Source organism: Pithys albifrons, chromosome 2 (genome assembly GCF_047495875.1).
Source record: "Pithys albifrons albifrons isolate INPA30051 chromosome 2, PitAlb_v1, whole genome shotgun sequence".
NCBI classification, from domain to species: Eukaryota; Metazoa; Chordata; class Aves; order Passeriformes; family Thamnophilidae; genus Pithys; species Pithys albifrons.
In genome coordinates, this window is record NC_092459.1 from 21,742,431 (window position 1) to 21,764,251 (window position 21,821).

General features: G+C 37.6%; 1 protein-coding gene across 2 annotated transcripts in view; it reads right to left on the minus strand.

The window, feature by feature from the left end:
• The window catches only part of ANGPT2 (angiopoietin 2), a 41,031-nt gene extending 24,257 nt beyond the window's left edge, over nt 1-16,774 (minus strand). For both annotated transcript variants that reach the window (XM_071548452.1, XM_071548450.1), the window contains exon 1: nt 16,373-16,774. In XM_071548452.1, the coding sequence (XP_071404553.1) occupies nt 16,373-16,657 (285 nt within the window). In that variant the 5' untranslated portion in view covers nt 16,658-16,774. The remainder of the gene's footprint in view (nt 1-16,372) is intronic.
• Between the last annotated feature and the right edge of the window lie 5,047 nt (nt 16,775-21,821).

Below are 21,821 nucleotides of genomic sequence, written 5' to 3' on the forward strand. Positions count from 1 at the left end.
CAGCTATAAAGGAGATCTTGCTTTTGTTCTTTGCTGCAAAATGTTTAATCTGTACTAATTAAACAGTCACATCCCTGGCAGCCTTTATCCTAGAGCAGGGAAAACTCCTATAAACTCACCAGGACCTTGGACACCCTGTCAGCTGGATTGATGCTGGACCCAGGACTGGTGATCTGCTTTCCTCTCCTATCTGATATCTCTTTCATGTTATCTCTTTTCCCTCTTTTCTTTTATTCCTCTTTTTATTAGAAGATAGGGGCAAACACACAAATTTCAATGCCAAGTGTGCAGTTTGTTAATAAAAGTTTGTGAGCTTTTTTTTCCTGAACCCTTTTGGCTTTTGCTGCTCTTTTTCAGCCACAGGCATCTACAAATTTGGGGTGCCCTCTTCTGTGTAGGAGTGAGATGTGACACATACATTAAGTTGTCAAAGCTTATTGTTCTCATATCACTACTAAAAATGTCCTGTGCTTTATTCAAAATTTACCTTTATGAATTTAAACCACAGGAGCTTAATCAGCCCTTCCAATATCTGTGGTCATCATTCTGGTATTTTATTCCACAAGATGTTCAGTATCTACACAAAACTGAGCAAGACTGAAAATGTACTTAAACATCCCTAATCAGTTTTGCTTAGTTCTAGTGACAGGGCAAAATGAGGAAAATGCTGAAGAATCTCATTAGTTCTTTTTGAAATATTTTTCAGGGTACAGACGAGACCTTTCTACTTCTCATACTCCAGACATCTTGAGTAATCTTTAACCCAGTAATGCTTAGTCTTAGTTGCCCTGCCCTTTTTTCAGAGTGGCAGTGATCTTTGGATTGTGGCCACATCTGGTTTCTTCATGAGTCATCTGAAGTAGAGATTAGCCCACAATTTGGAACAATGTGCCACTGTGCAATTGTCTCATTGTAGAAGGTTATCCTTATATGCCATAAAATCCTTAAATTCCTGGTCCACAGATACATTTTTGTATATAAAGAAAAAAATACAGTTTTCTCAAAGACTCTTTTAGCAGACATAACTTTCTGCTAAGATATTAAATATTTCAATTGTTTATTTGTAGTATAATTGAAGTCTGTACATTAGAAAGGTTTTTTGGAGATGAGCTACCTTGGATCCTACTGGATATGGTTAACAATAAAATGTAATGTAGTGTTTACAAAATTAAAAAACAGTGACACAATTTCATCACAGCAGTTCATATAAGCAGTATGTACTATTTTACCTACATATATATGCTACACATGCTGTTTAATGTGCATGTATGTAATGGTATTGCCAAGCTCTCCATGTGTGTTTATACTTGTATTTCCGTATCACTGTAATGTATTGCTGTTATGAAGGCAAAATACTGTAAAAATTTCAGTCTTGCAGACAGTTTTGTTCTCTTTAACATAGCTTTTCATACTTGTTTTCACAGTCTGTTAATGTTGCTACTGCCTGAAGTCAGAACAGAAATAGAAGAATCAGTATCCCTTCCAAGAGTCATTTATCTTGACAGACCTAAGGGAACACATTTTTAAGGGCATTGCATCAATCCCCGTCAATCAGGCCCTAAGGTATCTTAAATCAGCTTTTAATAAAATAATTTTTTCTCTATGTTTTCTGAAAGTCACTTTTCAACTTTAGTGACTTGTAACTTTTGGAAAATAGTAGTACACTGTACAAGAAAAAAGGGACGTTTTAAATTGCACTTTTTTATTATTTTTTTCTCCTTTTTCCCTAGGGCAGAACATCCCCATGGTCTATGTGTTGTTTCTCAAGGGAGGGAAAAACCATCTTTTGGGAATGAATATGGGAATGCTTGAGATGTCTCTATGCTATTAGATTCTTACATGCCCCGTAGAACATTTCTGCTTGACCAGACCTCCAATTAAGATTTTTCTCTTATCTCATTTTCCTATCAGCAAACAAAAGGTGAGAGGCACATCATAAATGAATACTGTCTGGAAGTGAGCTGAGATTTACTGGAAAATATTCAAGCTTAAATTATGTAATAAAGTACTAAAGATTTAAATGCTAAGTCTTCAAATAGTAAATACAGAATTTAAAGTCAATGATACCCAGGAGATGGTTCTGTAAATGACACTTGTGCCCTAAATGAAAGCTTACCACCTTATTCTCATTTCTCGCTACATTTTGTTTGGAGGAAGCTGTTTGTTACGCTTTTATAACTTACACTTGCTAGCAGAAAAAAAAATTCCCCCCACCTTTTACTGGTAATAATCTACTTAAATAAAAACTAAATATAACATGATACAAAATGCATGTAATGCCTTCACTGTCTATGCAAATATTTATGAAGAATGACTTTTAATCTGTTCTTGAATGGAAGTACTTTGTGCCTAATACTAAAAGCTATTAAATCATGATCATACTTTGTATGTGTTTTGAACTAACTACATGTGTTAACAATCCAAGTGACGATGCAGAAAAAGCAAAAGACCACATAGGAAAAGGGAAGAGCCTTTGAGAGCTGAAACCATCCCAAAGGCTATGGTAGAGTTGAGCTCCCACTATTCCAGACACTGAGCTTGTTTTGTACATGTGATTCTACACTACTGCTTTCCTAACTACACGTTTTCATGTGTTTTGTCACTTGGAGGATGCATACAGTTTCCATGGTGCATTTTTGGGGGAGTTGTATATTCAATTGCAGATGAAAAATATTCTTGAGATTCAAAAATAACGTTTATTAATAAAAACAAAATAGTCAACTTGATAACCATTTAATAGTACGGATTTATATTTAGGTAAGAAAATAATTTTAAAATGCCCAAAATTTAACAACAATATCTTCAAAATTAAAATCAATTATTTGGCGATTAACCATACTCATTAAGAGCTAAGGCTATTCATTAAGGCAGTAATTTAGGATTTTGAATCGCCATTTTTCAGTATCCTAGCTAAGTGGTATTTCTCTTAGAAAGCAAGGAAGGAATTCATAAAGTTCCCATTAGTCTAAAAATAAAGAATAAATAAATAAATAGCGTGAGTCATGAATGGCATTTTGCCGAAGTTCAGTAGCACTGAAGCCAGAAAGACAAGAAGCCAATGATGCTTCCGCCATTCACTGAAAAGAATATAAATATTTTTTGCTATATGCAACAAGCCATCAATATTCAATAAACAGTATAAGAAATGCTGCTAATCAATATTTAATTTTTAAATAGTAGATTATGGCATTGGGCTGTGTTTTCGTGAATTGAATATTCATACTTTTTGGAGACAACCCTACATGTTTTCAGTCATATTTTGTACTTGCATGCTATGAGCAGGGAATCAGGACTTCACCAAACTGGTGTAAGGATGAGATTCTGCCCTAAAAAGATGACATCTGAATAAACACTTGCTAGTCCAGATCTAAATAATCTTTTCCCATTTGTGTATTTTTTTCCATTCCACTGAGTAATAGGCAGCTGAAATAAACTTACTATCAGATATGCTGGTGGGGGTACTTATGACATTTTTCATGAAAAACATTGGCTATGTAGCCTTATAAACTTGGCAAAATATTTAGCAAATTTATCTGTCACAGATAAAGCCATCTATCTTTTTTATTTCAAATTAGAATATCAAGTATTTTTTTATGAACTCCTCTTTCAACAGGACTGCCTGTTTTAGAGAACAGCTCATGATGTGGTGCAGCAAATTGGAGTGCAAGTTTTTGAAGAAATATGAAGCAAATTCCTGTTTTCAAAACACTGGGGAAGTGAAAAGGAGTTAGGCATTCACAGCTCATTCTCAGCATTGCTTTCTAGGGAAGCAGTCATCTTGCATTCCACTTCCAACCAGAAGGAAGAATGATTTGGAGTTCAAGGATCAAACTAGTTAGGAAGCTATGGAACACAATTGGTCCCTTTTGTAAGCTATAAAACTGGGTGTCTCCTGTTTCAAAGCTGTGTTCACAGAGCATCCTTCAGCATAAAAAATCATTAGATTTTCTTTTAAGCATTTTTAGTAGTTCTTAAACTTTGCAACATACTGGCATCTAAATATAGTTTATGGAGTTTTTGTAAGATCTTTTTCTTGAAGAAGAAGCCTCAATGATGATGCTACCACAACCAGTCATTTGAGAGGAAGGTCTGAAAGTTTTTAATGCTCAAGACTTTGGGAAAGTACATGTCAGCTGCTGATTTCAGTCCTGAAGGACTGAATTTCTATACTAAGAACCCATGCACTGATTTTGGAGGGGTGGGGGGAAAAAGTAATTTCCTCTCAAGTGCTGTAACTCTTTTTTAAAGACATGCTGCAGCTTTCTGCTGTTTCCACTGATAATATGTTAGATGGACTGGGGAGGTGGGGTGTCGAAAAAGCTGCTACTTTTACATCACCAGTCTGTAAACTCCTCACTTGCTGAACCAGACCTGTCAGAGAACTTCCCTAAGGTTTCCAAAACACTGAGTAGGGGAAGTAGGATCCAAAAAACAAAACGGGCTTAACTCTGACTACAGAAAGCACCAAGGGCTGCCTTAAATGAGAGATGCTCGGGTTAACTTTAGCTTAGTTTAAAAAATTAGCATCTTGATATATTTGTGTCAAATGCCACTTACTTATTTTTCTTTGCTGCTCCATTAGCACAGTTAAGAGTCTTTAATGCAAAAGCTTCTGAGGAATTCCATGCTTGAAAGATAAAACAGGAAGCTACTGTGTTAAGAGTGGACAAACACAAATATTTGGAAGCAAGATCAGCACACAGAGGCAGCATAATGCAGAAACAAAATGTAATGTGTGATGCAGAAAAAAATAACTTAAATTCTGTAATCCTGATTAAAAATATGGTTTTTTACTCAAGAGCTAGGATTATCCATCTAAAAGCAGGCAGTTTAATTTTTTTGGAACAAAAACAAGATGACAAGTCTTTCCATCTATTGCTTCCAATAGTTCGTCTTTGTCTCTGGTACTGCCAGAGCACTCAGGCAGTGATGGAAACTCACCTCTTGAGCTGAGTTCCAGTCAGTGCTCCTGAAATCCTGACACCAGGCAGCTGCCAGTTGGTGCCCTTCTATGACGACCAGAAACCGAAGCCAGATCCTCTCAAAACAAATGATGATATTGGCATTAATTATAGTAGAAGAGGAGGAACTCTCATCAAAAATGGCTGAGAATCACAGTTATGTGCTATAGGATGGGTATTTTATGGGAGAACACCATTGACTGTCAAGATCTAACAGGAAGGGCCATTGAAGAGGGAGACTTTTAAATGCACTTTTCAGAGACTCTCTTGGATGCAAGACTCTTTTTCAAGATGAGTAACCACATTAGCAAAGGAGAAAGTAAAATGACATTGATACTACATGCACCTAGCCAGAAAAAGAAGCTCTCTCTCTTAGACTTGAGAGATGGGCCTGTGCAAACCTCATAAATTTCAACACAGCCAAGTGCAAGGTCCTGAACCTGGATCAGGGCAATTCGAAACACCAACACAGGCTGAATGGTAAAGGGATTGAGACCAGCCCTAAGGAGAAGGATTCAGGAGTGTTGGTGGATGAGAGGCTGGACATGGGACAGAAATGTGAACTTGCAGCCCAGAAAGCCAATTGTATGCTGGGCTGCATCAAAAGGAACGTGGCCAGCAGGTCATGAGAGGTGACTCTCCCCCTACACTCTGTGCTTATGAGACCCCACATGGAGTGCTGCATTTGGCTCTGGGTCCTCCAGCATACAAAGGGGACATCGACCTGTTTGAGTGGGTCCAGAGGAAGGCCAGAAAGATGATCCTATGGCTGGAGCACCTCTCCTGTGAAGACAGGCTGAGAGACTTGAGATTTTCTAGTCTGGAGAAGAGATGTGTCTGGGAGACCTTAGAACACTTTCCAGTACCTTAAGGGGCTACAAGAAAGCTGGAGAAGGACCTTTTCACAAGGGCATGTAGTGATGGGACAAGGGGGAATTGCCTTGAGCTGAAGGAGGATAGACTTGAATTAGATATTAGGAAGAAATTCTTTGCTGTGAGGGTGGTGAGGCCCTGGGTCAAGTTGCCCAAGGAAGCTGTGGACTCCCCATCCCTGGAAGTGTTCAAGGCCAGGCTGATTGCAGCTCTAGGCAACCTCATCTAGTGGAAGATGTTTCTGACCACAGCAAGGTGGTTGGAATTAGATAACCTTTTAGGTCCCTTCCAACCCAAACCATTCCATGATCCTGTGAATACTCAGGAGAGTATACACATAGTTGAAGGTTAAAAACAAATTTAACAGTGAGGACAAACGAATCTAGAACTTAGAATCCTGAATGAGAAGGAACATAGAGAAAAGGGACAGGCAGGAACCTGCATAGCTTTAACAGAGAGAAAGAAGTTGGGGGGAGGGAGGGGGAGAATAAATATTTGTGAGGAGAATTTTAAAAATGGATGTATTAGAGATAAGAATTCTTAATGGCAATGAGCTGCAAAAGGAGACTGGAAGACTGATCTTAAATCCAGCTGAGGGAAGGAATTGTCTACTTTAAAAGAGATTGTGTAGTTGGAAGGAAATTCACTGAGGAAAATGGTGAGTGCGAAGAACTTGAACTGGATGAGACTCTTGGGAAATGTTACTCCCACGTGGACTTGAGAGGGACAACAAAAGGAAAATGTTTATTTCCTTGTGATTAAAGTTATCACTCTTTTTTTCTATTCCGACAGCATCCCTACTTACTTAGAGGTAGTCCACATGATACAAACCTTAAAGCAAATATCTAATTTACTGGTCTACTCCATTATCAACTTAATATACTTTTTCAGTATTTTTTTAATACTTATTAGTGAAACTAAACATTTAGTTTCACAAAGAAGTCAGTGAGAATTTTTCTGCTTGTTTACAGCGGAGCTAGGATTTTGTATGCTGTGCTCAGAGCCTCTTAATAAAGTTTATCATAATGAAGAAGCTGAACTCAAGACATGGCTAAGTTTTCTCTAGATGCAAGTTAAATAAACTTATGTATCAGGGGAAAAAAAGCTAGGGTATTATTAACTATATTTAAACTTTTTTCCATAGCTGGTAAACTGTAGCTGTCAGAATCCTTGCTTGTATGTGCTAAGATTTCAGCGGGTCAGATTGTTTATATTTGTTGCAGTTTATACTCTTTCTAAGGGTTAGGTTATTAGTCTTGGGGCTTACCTTCTAGTTCTTTGAACTTCCTTTCATCATGTCAGAATATGTTTCAGAAAAAAATCCCAGTAAGGCTCCAGTAGCAGTTACAATAGAGTTTTTTAATTTACTATTATTTTATAGGCAAATGTTATATCTGACAGAAAATCTGGCATCAGGATGACAGTTTAACGTAAATGAAAACACAGGGATAGTTAATATGGTCAAAGTTCAGACCTCATGCAAGGAAGCTTGGGGGGTTTTTAAGTCAATTCCTTAGAAGCAGAAAAAACACAAGATTTTTACTTTTTTACTTATTCACTTAAGCTGCCTTTTGCCTACTTTATCAATTTTAAGTTATATTCAGAAACTGGAAACTAGTGTTCCCTTTGTATAGTTGAATTGCCCTGTTTATAAAAAATATTTCTGAAAAGAAAAGCAAAAATATGAGAATTGTTTCATTAAGTCTTCACCAGGGAATCTTCTTGAGGAAGAAAACTATTGGGATGGACGGGATATTTGTTATGGAATAGTAACATGTGGCAAGTGTGTTTTCCGTTCCTACATATATTTCAGTCTTGATCTGCAGCTTTGTGATGTTTGAATGTTAACATTTTGCACAGCTGAGACTGCCAGTTGACAGCTGGTACTGTGGGAAAACGTGGCTACTGCTTCTTGACTGATTGGTAGAATCTCTTTAAGATACTGGTTTATAATTCACTTTGAAACTGTGGGTTTGAACTAGTATCTTTCAGGTAGTTACACTTTCTAAATGGAAAATTAGGAGAAAAATTGTTGCACAGAACATAACGTAGTTCATGAGAAAAGACCTAAAGAAAGTATATGAAATGTCATAGTATGATGTCTACAAATTCTGCCAAGGAGGACAAAACTGAAATGATTTTTAGGTGCCAGCAATCAAAATTAAATCTCTCAGCTTACTCAGATACCCCAGTGTCAATCTGTCCATCAGGTCACCTGATGAACAGCAGCCCTGCTGTTCACAGATGTCACGTCACGTGCAGGGGAACTGCTATGGGGGCTATGGCTATTGCCCAGGAAATGTCCTTTCCACTGAGCTGGGTGTCTCCCCATTCCCACACCCTGACAGAATGGAACAAAGAGGCTTTTTCCTTCCAGGATCAGCACGTCAGGTGCAGGCCTGAACCAAATGCATAGCGATGAAGCTGATACTATGAGTGCAGGAGGTGAATGACTCTTAATGCCTGCAGCATGACAATGAACAGGTCTGCAGAGCTGTTGTTTGGCTGGGGCTTAATACACTGCTCATTCTGTTTTATACAATATATTTTGAGAAGACCCTGCCATTTTTAAATGGATACAATTATTTTCTCTAAAGAAAAGAACTTTTAGTTTTATTCCCTGTCAAAAAGTTCTTTTAAGTAGAGTGATAAAGATCAAACATTTGCTTGTTGTGTTTTCATGTGGTTTTGCAAACACCTTATTCAAAAAACATACTAAAACATTGCTTCTGAAGTATCTCAAATGATGACAGTTGTGTGAGTGATGATGCTGTACCACACGAATGTTCTACTACACTAGTTTTGATTTTATACTGAGTTACTCTGGTCCTTGTCAACGCTTTAGCACAGCTTTTGAAACGCACAGAGCTGTTTTCAATCTTTTTATAATTATATTATCAAAAGATACTACAGAGTTCAAAAAATTAATGCCTCTTGAAAGAATTTCAGTTACTAATATTGAGAGAGCTGTAATGGATCAAGCAATGCTTCCCTGCCCCATTCTAGAAACTTAAGTAACACAAGTTGTCATAGCTAGCTATTCAATAAAACAGGCTAAGCTCTCAGCTGTGTTACCATAACACACTGATTTTAATACCTGGCCAAAATCAGTGACGGAAAATTGGTATGTTGTTCCCTAGAGGGTAAAGAAACCCTATATAGTTTTGTGGGGTTTTTTTATTTTAAAACTCTATCGTGATGGTTGAGATCTGAATACAAATACAAAACTAAAAAGATAATTTTTCCCCACAGTATTAAAGGAAGTTTGAGCAAAGTTCTGCTTATGTGCCACTTGGGTTTAACAGGAATCTCCAGGGAGAGCTGAATTAGAAAGAAAGTTGCTGCCATCTAAGAATTCTGAAATATATACTCATCTAGAGAGGAAAATGTTTCCTCAGAGCTTCTGTGAATGATATAGCTGTGAAGAATACTAGATTTCTTTCCATAATTTTACTAACAGAGAGAGAAGTTAACAGAGAGATGGTTGCATATTCTATCAGCCTTCTCTTTTTAGCAGTAAGACCTTTTTATGACCTTAGTAGGCTCCTGGAAGATTGTTAGCTAAACTGGTAAAGGTACATATGGGCAGTATAAAGACAGCAGAAAAGTTCCTGTAGCTTCGCGCTCTCTCTCTCTCCAGACCAAGCAATAATGTGCTGGAAGTTGGAAATAGAACAGATATCTTTTAATTGTACAAATTACGTACGTTTGCTGAGTTTTGTAAACAGCATCTTAATTTTAGGGTTAACCTATTACACCAACAGATAAAAACTAACAGAATTTTCAGTAATTTCTTGGAACATAGTAAAAAAAGTTTTACAAAGGCATTTAAGGAGTAGTAATGCCTTTCCTAGGCAGCTTGAAAACTGACACAGTGAGTGTTTGCAGGACTATTTAGATGTGAGATTTTTTATATACAAAACATAGATCTGGATTTCATAACCCGAGAAATTCTTTAACATCTCCTCTGAGCTTGGTTCACTCGGAATAGACTTCAGGTTCACCACAAAGTATTTCACTTACTCTCACTAGAGAATAAATACAATTCTTTTTTTACCTCTGCCCCATTTCCTAGAAATATGTCTGTTAAAGAAAATTAAATGATCACACTGTTTCCAGTTGTAAAGAACTTCTTGTGTGTGTGTGAGGTTATTTGGTTTAACAGTGTGCCATATCTCTAAGGCACTTCTTAGTATTAAATTTCTGTGTTATATCTTTTTCCCCAAAATGCTTTGCCTTTTTAAATTATTTGATGTTCATATTATTTTTTCCACCTGTAATTTATATTTGGCTAGTCTGAGAAATTCATGTAATAAAATGGTAGATAAAATTGTCTTTGCTTATTTCTGAAACTTCTTATTCAGTGCCATAGAAATTTTCCTTTTCTTGAAGTTTCTACTGATACTTACAGTCCACTGACACATTTTTTTATCATTGTTTTAGCTGTTATTACCAGTGACAGATTTCCTAGGGTGCATTTGGCCTAACAAAATATTTTCTCTATGTGACAGCCTTGTTTCATGTCCTAGTATATACATGAAATATTTTTTTTTATCTAGAGTCACCTTCTCCCATTTTCCCTTCAGCAGTCTGTACAAGTATCCTTAGGGCTCCCATTAATATCTTACTGTTAACTAGAAGCTGGAACCATTTTTCTCTGAAGTGCAACTTGCATCTTCTCTTTCAGGAAAACTTTTATGGTAAGAGTGGTGAGACACTGGAACAGGTTGCCTTGGGAAGCTGTGGATACCCCATCCTTGGAAGTGTTCAAGCACAGGCTGGATGAAGCTTTGAGAACCTTAATACAGTGGAAGGTGCTCATGCCCACAGCACAGGGGTTGGAACTAGATAATCTTTGAATGTGCCTTTCAACCCAAACCAATCTGTCATTCTATGATTTCATCAGAATGTGGGAATAGGGAGACACCAAACTATGAAAAGGTCATAAGTTCTGATTTGACTCTCGTACTTAAACTGGTTTCTAACAAGTGGGGAGCATAATGTTTATTTGTATGTTCATATAGTATTTGTAGTTTAGTCCACAGTTCTATCTGAGGCTTACAAAGTTCAGTGCCAAAAGAGTATGCAGGATGAGAGACATGCAGCATGCCAGCTTCCCCAACTTCTTCAGCAATGCTGATGTATCTGCCTGCCTCTTCAAGGAGGATTTATGTTTTCCACTCCTGTATTTCTCTCCCTTCCAGGCTGAAGAGACAGACTGAACTTACTCTAGGAAGCCAATTAATGTAGACTGAGGCATCTGTTGAAACTCTTGGTTTGCCAAGTTCCAGAGAAAGATCCCAGAATGGCACTTCTCTGTTGTAGACCCTAATATAAGACAAGACACTGTGTCTTCGAAATCAGTTGGCAACATTTTGCGTTATATCATAACAGTATCTATATCATATATATATATATATCATAACAGTAACAGTGGGGGAAGACTGTCTTGGCCCCCATCCTGGCTTTCAGCCAAAGCTATGTAAAACCCCATGAAACAAGAGATGCAACAGGAGGTACTTGAATTAAAGTATGTAAAAAGTCATTAAATAAATAGTAGTTAACTAAGCTCCTTAGTATTGTAAATCAAATAATGTGGTACATTTTCAAAACCAAATACTGTAGTATGTAAAGAAAAGTATTATAAAGTCACTGAAGATACTAGATTTTGTATTTTGAAGGTTAGAAATGGATATCTGTGTCTGTTCCATTCTAAGCAACACATACATGATAGCTTAGGAATCAAGGAAATTCTCTTGGTAAATTAAGGGGAGATACACATTGTTGAATTTGTTAGTAAATAACAAGAAAAAAGGAGCAGTAACAAGATAATTGTCTGTAAAAGAAACACTGTCTTCTGAACTTCAGTCTCTCTGTGAAAGTTTCAAAGATATTCTAATGGTTATTCTGTTAAATTGTTTATGTTAAGTGGGTATGCAAACAAAAAGGACTAGAAATTGGCAATTCAATCATCTCCAAGCTCACTTCCTACATGTACGCTTGATGAAAGAAAAAAGAAGAGAAATTAAACACTTGATGTTGCTAATTGATGGAGAAAGTCTCCCAATTTGCTGTTTGGACCAGTCAAAGATGAGAAGTTTATGATCATGTTAAACACAAAATAAACACAGAAAAATTTATCTTGAATACTAGCAAGAGACTGGTTCAGTAAAACAAGCCCCTGTTTATTACATTTTATACTGGTACCGATATGGCAAGCTCTCAACTTCAGTTTTGTCTTGTAGATCTGTGTAAGAAAAATCTCATCGTCTTTGGTGATTTTGTAACATTTCATACCTGTATCACCAATTTGATATTTGTGGAATTACGCAGCAATGGTCTTTAAAAACATAGTTTTTAAACACATGCACAAGTGTCATTTCACATTCTTTCACTGAAATTTACCTACAGGATATACAACAATAAACTGTATAGTTTTATCATCCAGAGTAGTGTGGAAACTTTATCTGGTAACATGTACTAATCTGAAAGTAAAAAAGTATTTTGTTTTGAGTCCTGTCAATATTCTGATGCTTAGCAAATACATCACTGATAGACAAAAACAAGCACTTTTCACCATAAGTAAAAACAGATGTATTACTTAAGAAAGGAATGCAGGATTGAGAGTCAGAACCATTTCTTGTGTACTTCAAAATCCAACACTGTACAATATATTTGTCCTTGTCCATTGTGTGCAGTTGGCTTTGGATAACAGCATCTCAGAATATCTTTTTGTATTTGAGAAGTGAACTTCAGTACAACAATAAATATAACCGTTCATTGGTAATTACTCATCAAAGACTATAAACATTCGTTCTTGTACACATTAAAACATCTGATTTTGTTGTACTTTGGGAAGAAACATATTTCAAAGTGACAGAGGTTTTCTAGCTATCCCGATATCACAAAAAGCGAAAACAAATCTCATTTCAGAGTATACAAAGATACTGCATTTCTATCAGCAGTGCACCCAGTCCTGTCTGCTGGGATGGTTCAGAATGAAGGTCTGGTCTTAGGTTTAAATGTTGACTCCTGACATAGACTTTTATTGTCTAGTCTTTTGATCTGCTGATAAACTACAAATAAATTACCTATATTCCATGTGCTGTAATCAATTTGATCATACATTGTTTTCAGCTGTTTGTAACAGGAAAGATTAACAAAAAATGACCTGTTTCATTTACACTGTTGTTTTGGACAGTCATATCTCCTGAGTCACAGTCTAGTCAATGTACTACGAAGCAAATTCAAGACAGCATTCAATTATTTCATTGTCTTAATACCTGAAAAAATGCAGTTCCCTGAGTACAAATGCCATGATCCAAATGATAAAGCTGCCATTTATTCAGATAGAAGTTTGTTTAATTGTTGAACTTAAGGGAATTGCCTGTCTTTTAGGATCATCTGAAAACCTGATGTTCTGTATAAAAAGTTCCAAAGTACACCTAGTTACTGAGGAAGCCATGGATCAAAACCATCACAAATAGCCAACATGTCTATATTTCAAACTCACAGTCTCGTATCTCATCTGTATATCAATCTGCTATCCTCTCAAATTAATTGAAGATTTTATTATTGAGAGGTTTACTGTCCCTGCTCGCATGCACATTAGAAAAAAGTCTTACACATCAGTATACAAATTCATCCCCAGGTAGGGAAAGTCAAAGAGAAAAGTTCATTTCAGGTTTATCGCTGCACAGTTCATCCAGGGTTTTAGCCTCTGCTTCACACTATCATTTACTGGCTTACTGCTAAGCACTGGATTAGGTGGAGTAGTGGTTTGTTCTAATATGTCATCTGAATGCTTAAACATAAGCTACTTCTCAAAAGATATTCTCCAGTTTTATGTGCGGCATGTACAGTAGTAGCATAATGCACTATTAAAGTTCAGACCGAAAAAACGTGTCTTCATGAAGAAGCAATTTGTAGTAACTGTAGAAAAAATTGTTCTGCTCTCTATGAAGGAGCAGATCACAAAAGAACCTGGATGTATGGAACTCATTTTCTTCCCATTGTGTTTGTCCATTAAGCAGACAAAGTGCACACTTCCCATGCTGTTCCATTCATACAGCCCAGTGTTCATTCAGAAACAGAACGTTTCCTTTAGTTGATGGATTAAAGGCAGGAGAGGGGGAGGTGTGTAAAAATGTTTGGGGATGTGCAATACTTCAGAATCAATGTTTAAAGGTTAATTCACACTAGAAATTTGTAATGTAGTTTTTTACACAACTTCTAAACAAAACAGGTGCTGCCTCTTAAATGAACAAATTAAAGAGCAGAGTTTTGTGCAATTGCTGAGAAGTTAATGTCAGTTTATTTTTAAAACCAGTCTTGTATCACACTTTCAATTCACTAAAAAAATTAACTGAACACAAATTTTTTGCCCTGCCTTGACTGATCTTGCATTATATTTGGTAAGTTGAAGTATGAACCTAGGAATGCATATTAGTGACCTTAAAAAGAACAGCAAGTAAACTCTAAACAACTTTAAAGGTTATTGTTTGCTTTTCATCTTCACTTGCAGACCAGGTGTCTCTAGCAAAGCAAGTCTGAGGAAAAGCTACTTTTTGTTGGAGGCTCTTTGTGAACAAAACAGATGACATAAAGAACAGGTGTTAAAATAGTGAAAAAAGCAAACAGCAGTTATTTTACAGGATGTTTAGCTGTGGAACAGCTAGAAAAAAAATCAAGCTATTCTAAAGCATCTTATTTGAAAGTCTTTACTCAAATAAAAAAAAAATCTCTGTCTTGTAAATCAGAATCTGCCTTTCGATCCCCCAAAGAAGGGGTTAGAGATACTTACCCTACTCCTCTTGGAACAGATTTCCCAGAGACTGACAGGAAAAAGCCTAGTTTTTACTAAATAAGGATGCTGGAATTTGCTTACTGGTTTCTGTTTACCTGATGCCACTTATGATACTCTGTTTGCCTACTTAAGTAGCATTTAGCACTGGAGTCTTGTGTGATGTTAGGAAATTGTTGGGTAGATTAGACTGTTTTACTTTGTGTGTTTTTCATCTTGCATTGCACATCTGTTAATGTTGGTCTTAACACTACAATAGTGAGCATCATAAATTAACAAGTAGAATGGTAAGTATGTGGAGGGAATTATGTTTGCTTGTCAGATTGAAAAACAAGAGCTACTCAATTGACATTATCTGAGTGTCTAAATTAAGCATCCTAAACCCAAAGAGATTTGCAGTCCCATACGGGAGCCTTCAAGTGTATGTATTTTGGATTTAAGCTTCAGAAGAGGCTCATTCTGAGGTTGATGAAAACACTGTGCTGTCTGCTTTGGAATATGAATTCTGTTTCTTACATTCACAAATCTGCCAGCAGGTTTCTTTGGTTATATCATACAAGTTCCATAACTTTGTAACTGATGAGAGAAGTGAACCCTACAACAAAAAATTATTTTATAGCTATGTATGAAGTAGCTACTCATTGCAGAAAATGGAATACTCTCCATTTGGAACATACATTTCTTTCATTATAAAAAAAAACCTCTATGGCATCATTGGAACACTTATTCGAAAATACAATGTCAAGTCCTGACCCTATTTATTGCTTAGAAGATAGGCATCTTGGTACAAAACATAAATGCTCATAAATTTACTATGCAATTAAATTATACTATCCCACGTTTCCAAGTATTAGTGAAATAAAAGGGATTTTAAAATCAAAATCTGTTGAACTGCATATCATTTTGAATCAAATGAGTTTCTATAAAAATGTGAAATAGCGATCAGGTTAATTCTCCACTAATATTAAGAATATATGAAGAAAATTTTTTATTCTGCTCTTTCAGGTATAATGTTACAAATGTTGCCACTGTGGTAATAAACATGTCATTTTCCCTTGGTTCCAATGGAGTTGGATTAAAGGAAGCTTTATGGCATCTGCAACACCTCCTCCAGAATGTTTTACCCTTGAATGTTGTACATTTGAGTGGAAGTGTTACAGGATGCAAAGGATATCCGCTAATGAACTTTCTTGAAATCCTATCACTTCACAAGGCTAATTTCAGGGCAAATCTGACTTGCAGTCTTTACTTAGAATCACAGATCTTTATCAATGGGGTTTAATAGGTTAATTTCGGCATCCAGGTTTTGAAATGGCATTTCAGATAACATTTTTCAAACATGTCTTGGATAACGGTACATTCCATATTCTTTAGAGTTAAAATAGCCCTTGTCAGTTAATTATAAACTAGTAGCTGGTTCCTCATGTCTGAAAGTTCAGACATGCCCTGGTCTGCCTGTGTATGCAATTACAATTTGTCCAAGCAACTCAAATGTAGGGACAAACTTTAAAGCATGATCTCTGCAGAGCTGTGCTGTTCACTGTTCTTTTCTATTTGGTAAAATTATGTTCTCAGACATCAGAACAACTTTTTGATTGAAAGGTAATTCAAAAGTCTATCTTAAACAACACATTTTGTGAATTTAGAAACTGTTAGGGGGAAGCAAACAAAACAATGAAATAGATAACAGGATGTTGTAAACAAGATTTTTAGGATAGAAATTATATTACCCCACCTTCATTAGCCACTGAGTGTTGTTTTCCATGATGTTCTCAAGTAGCTGCAGTCTTTGAACTGAATCATCATAGTCCAGAGGCGCATCCCTTTGCACGGCGTTGGACACGTAGGGAGCAGAGGACCGGCAGTTGTCCGTCTCGGGCAAGAGGAAGGTATAGCTGCAGGACCCGTGCTGAACCTGGTACTGCTTCTTGCCTATCGTCTCCATGCTCTTACTGAAGGAGTTGTATCCTGAAGCTAAGAAGATCCCGCAGCCCAAAAAGAAGCAGGCAGCCAGCTGCATTTTAATCCCTGCGGTAACCCGGCGGACCTAGAGAGCCTGAGTGCGCTGGCCGGAGCCCGGCCCTAGTTAACCTGAGCCGGAGTCGAGCGCTGTCCTGCCATGTGCCGTCAGGGCAGGGCTGGCCCTCCCTGCCTCCCTCCCTCCTTCCCTCCCTCCCGGCACCCGGGGCGGTGCGGCCGCCCCGCCGTGCCCGCAGCTGTCAGGCGCGGGAAGCAGCGGGGCCGGCCCCGCCTGGCTCCACGGTCGGCGCTTTCTCTACGAGCCCCCGGCACCGAGGCGATGCCTTCCCTGCGAGCCCCCTCCGCCCCGGCACCGCAGCGATGCCTTCCCCGCGCTCTTATGATGAGTTGATAAGAGCGCGCAGAGCGGGGCGCGGAGCTGCTCCTCCCTCCCGGGCACGGCGGCGGGAGCGGCCGGAGGAACCCCAGGGAGGAGCCGGCAGCGCAGGACCCCTGCGAATTCCTGCGGCTCGGCTCTAATTAGGAGTTTCCTAGACAGAGCAATCAGTCCGATAGCCTCCAACTATGCTTGTAAATTATTTGCGGTGCTGGTAATAATTTGTCTCCCTCCCCTCTTCCCTCCGCAACAAAAAGTTCCTGGGCTTGTTTGTTCGTATATTATTTTTTTTAAATGTGCTGAACCAAGATGTAATTTAGTTGGTGTTTAATACATTGTATAATAACAGAGAAAGTCACTGTCCCAAGAGTACAAAAACAGGCATGGGCACGTCCTTGCAAAGACAACAAGGGGCCGTTTTAAGCTGAACATAAACTTTGTATTTTACTGAACCTCTGAGGTGAATACTCATTTTTAGGCGTCTTTCAAGAATTAAGTGTTTACAAGCTTTTTATTTATTATTTTAAAGGCTTTTTTCTTCTATGTGAGAAAACTATCTTTGGAAGAACTAATGTTAGAGTCAGAAGGTCAGCTGGGACTGAAAAAGGGAATAACCATCCAGAGGCAGTGGCAGGAAGACATGGCTCAGGAAGTGGCATGGCTGAATGGCAGTTACTTTCTAAGCTCTCCCCAGCCGTTCTGTGCCCTTGGAGGTGGGAAATACCCATAAAAAGAGAGGGCAAACTCTAATAAAGTAAGTATTTGAAATTTATATGTAAGAGTAAAAAGGAGCTTTCCTCTAATTCCCACTCCCATGTTCTCTGCAATGATCAGTCATCTTGAAAAAATGGAAAATTACTAGTCAATTTACCAGACCCTGGGAAAGAGTTCATTCCACTGAAATTTTGGAAAAGTTTACTTCTCTGTAGAAAGAAAATGCCTTCTCGAAACCAGAATGATAGGATTCTGACTGCTGAAGGCAAACTGTCTGATGAGATTTTGGCTAGGTCTGGATCTGGAAGCTATAGTTGTTGGGTTTTGAATTAAAATAAGCAAAGGGTTGACTAACATGAATTACTGACCAAAGTTTCTCTTTTTCAAGGAAAATCCCAGCGTGCCTCAAGATCTCTTAGGACAAACTGTTTTACACAACTTTCTATATCTCATAGTGTATTAATGTGGCTTTTACTTTTTAGATCATGGAAATTGTGTCCAGGTGTTGTCAAAAATAGTTGTAGCAACTAAAATCCATGCCTTACATTGTTGGAAGCTGCTGAGATTTCTTTACATGCTTCATAGTTACCTCTGGAAAGGAAAAATCTCTAGAATTCAATTCTGGAGAATTCCAGTAAGATTCTAATTATATTTGGACTGTGACAAGCGGAACCAATTTATCGGATTTTTTCCTGTGGAGGATTCATCTGCCATTATTCACCCTTCCAGCCAGAGGAAACAGAGGAATTTATCTGGAACAGTCTAGATTATTTTCTACAAAATGTACATATTTGGAGTGTTTGGTATATAAATTATGCATTCTCCATCCCTTCAACTTCGTATTGCAATAGCAAAGCAGATCAATGTGACAGCTGCCTGCATTGATAACAAAAGTTTCAAACTTTTTGTATATCGATTTCTAGTTTTCAATGTATTGAAGTCTTTGAAAGAATGTTTAATTCCATGTGAATAACAGTATTTTGCAAGGTACTTGAGAAACCTACTATTATCCAGTGAAGACAGAATCTAGTATTAGATTTACGTATTAGACTGTGCAAAGCATTTCTGAGTATCCAACCAGACATTCAAACTCAGTATTTTCTGTTATTTGAGTACTTTAATGAATTTGCTAAGTTAAATGAGAATTTCCTATTATGATTTGTCCTTAAATTGGTCTGTTCCCTATTTTCCTTTTACAGCTAGCCAAAAAAAATACAGGACCATATCTTATTATTCATTCCCCCTTTCCCCACCATTTGCTTATACTCCATAGAGTAGTGCTGAAAATCAGACTGCTCCAGTCCTGAAAACATGTCTCTTAATGAGGAAGAACTGGAGGATAATCTTTACTTTTCTGATTATATTTTCATGGATTTTTTTCATTCTTTAGTTAGGTATTAAATGTAAAGATGAGACTGAGCAGTGTTGTCGTTTAGAAGTTTTGTTTTTAATTATTAGACCTCTATTCAAGGGACTACACACATATAAAAGACAAGATTTAAGGGGGAATCTGCTAAGAACTCATTAGACAAGTTTTCTATGAGAGGCTTGATTAAATCAGTAGGTTTTGAATGGCTGTGGAGCTTTCCATCTCTATGCCACCCTAATAAATCACATCACCAGCGTAATCTGGCAGCTCAGTTTTGCTGGGATTTTGAGGAGAGACTGGAGTTTCTCGAAGGTTTGAGCTGGAGTCTGTTTTCCTTTATGAAAGGCCGAAGCATGACACCCGGGAGGCCCTTGTGCCTTTTAATGGGGCCAGGAGCTGAACTTGGAGACTGCCTAGGAAGGCTTGCTGTATCCTGGGCCTCCACTAGGGAGAACTGTGGTTGTAGGAATACTGGAAGGAGAAGCAATTTCACCTTTTACTTTATTTTTGGATGGGTTTGTTTTTTGTGTTTTTAGGGTTGTTGTTTTGAATCAATGAATGAATGAATGAGTAAATGGCCAGTTGCTATGGCAGCTGTCAGCAGTTCTGTGAAAAGGTATGGAAAGTGCAGGTATTGTTCTGAGAAGTGACAACAAACTATTAGTGGAAGACTTACCAGCAGAGCAAGCACCACCAGTTAACTACTACACGCTGTGGTTCGTGCAATAACACCCTGAAAGTCACCATGGTAATGTTTTCCCCAACTTTTTCTTGATACTCCCAGGCAGTAGGGGCAATAACTGGAACACAACCCCCAACACACATAACTGAGGGAGGGTTCTGCTGTTTCCCCACCTGGGTCCAATGGACTCATATTGCTTTAATGAAGTGCTCTTTCCCACTGTCCAGGAAAGTTAGTGAGCATTCACCTTGCCAATGAAATAAATATACATCCCTTTAACCCTTCACTGCAGGACAGTGCCGTATTTGGTGCATCTTTTTGAGCATTTGATTGTGATCCTTCACCCTTTCTATCCCTTTGGGAGCAGCTTTCCCAGCTGTGGAGGAGGAAGTGGTCTTCTCTGCCTCCCCAGGGAGTCAAAGCCAATCAGAGTTCAGGGGGAAAGAAAGTAGTAACAGCTAAATTTAGAAAACTGGTGTGAAAAGTAAGGCAAGTTAAATACATTTTTCTCCTGGAAATCTGAGGAAAAGGAAGGAAGATGCCTGAATACAAACCTTTTTACTGATCCTCAGAGGTGTTGTAGCAAGTCTGCTTGAGGGGAAGGGCTTATTCCAGAAAAGCTGAATGACCGAGAAGATCTGTCCCCTGACAGTTATGAGAAGGACTATCTCTTCATTAGACATGTTGAAGTAGGGAGGAATTTAAATAATTTGGCGTGGAGTCTTATATATGTCAGTATGAAATTGAGTCAAAAGTTACAATTCAGGCTAGTCACTTCCTCTCAGTGTTTCTTTCATGGTCATCATTCTCTATCTTTTATTTCTGCTCTCGATATGGTGTATCGTATTTACATTCATGATACATTTATTCTGTAAACTAAAATATAGATGTTTAGCCTATGATTTCCTGCTTGCTTTAGAGCTGAGTGTATACAGTATTTGCCATAAAATAACAAATAGTGGCTCGGTATATTTAAAGAACAAATTAGATCTTTCCCTTTTTAGAAAGAAGATACCCATACTACAGACCTCACCTTATAAGCACAGCTGAAATGTATATTTTCTCAAAACTAAACATTTAGAACGTTTTGCCAGATGTGTGCAGGCAATTTCCTTTCCTGGGAAACAGTAAATTCCCTTACTCAGCCAATCCTAGTTTTATTCCATACAGCATATGACTAAGCTGCTTTGAGAGAGATGCCTGAATTCTACTAACATTATCTTTCCAATTATCATTTTACTTACAGCTGCACAGCTTCTGTTTGACAGGCAGATACAGAGATCTTGTGAGATGTCTGATAGAAAAGGAAGCATGTAAATTTTTGAAGTAAATGTTGACTTGGCTTTAGTCTGCTATCTGCCGACTTTGCCACCTCAAACTTTTAAGATGTTGATTTAGTAGATAAGTTTGCATTTCAGCAGTTTTCTTGTTTTAGCAAGGGAAAAGTATATAATGAAATATGTGCAAAATAAAGGCAGAACAATTTAAACAAGTAGGTTTTGGTGCACATTCTTATAAGCATATTTGATCCACATATATAAATGAAAATGCTGTAATGTGAGAATATGTAACTTCAAAATCAAATCTGAGATGAAAAATTATCTGAAATGTGGAATAAATTAGTGAACTATTATATATATTCCTGGTATTTACATTCCTCACATTTTGACACTCAATGTTAAGTCCCCACCTTTGGTTCCTGGTACTGTAGTATTAGTTTATGATAGTTCTATTTGCTGTCTTCAAAATATTTTCTCTCACTGGGAGTATTTTAGCATTTTTCTCAGGACCAAATGTCAACAAGGACAAGACTCATGAACTTGTAACTTAAAAAACACGGGACAGGATCTAGGACCCTGCTGAATTTTTACTCTGCTGAAAATCTTATCTGTTTTTAGATCTCACACTCTCTTTGAAAGAGAGGAGTGACAGGTTATTATGTTTTCCTTAAAGCCAAACAATTTCTTTTCATCAAGACACATAGTTCAGATCTTTAGCACTTTAAAATTAATGAGAATATCTTACCAATCATTCTTTCTTTCCTCACCATTTGTTTATTATCC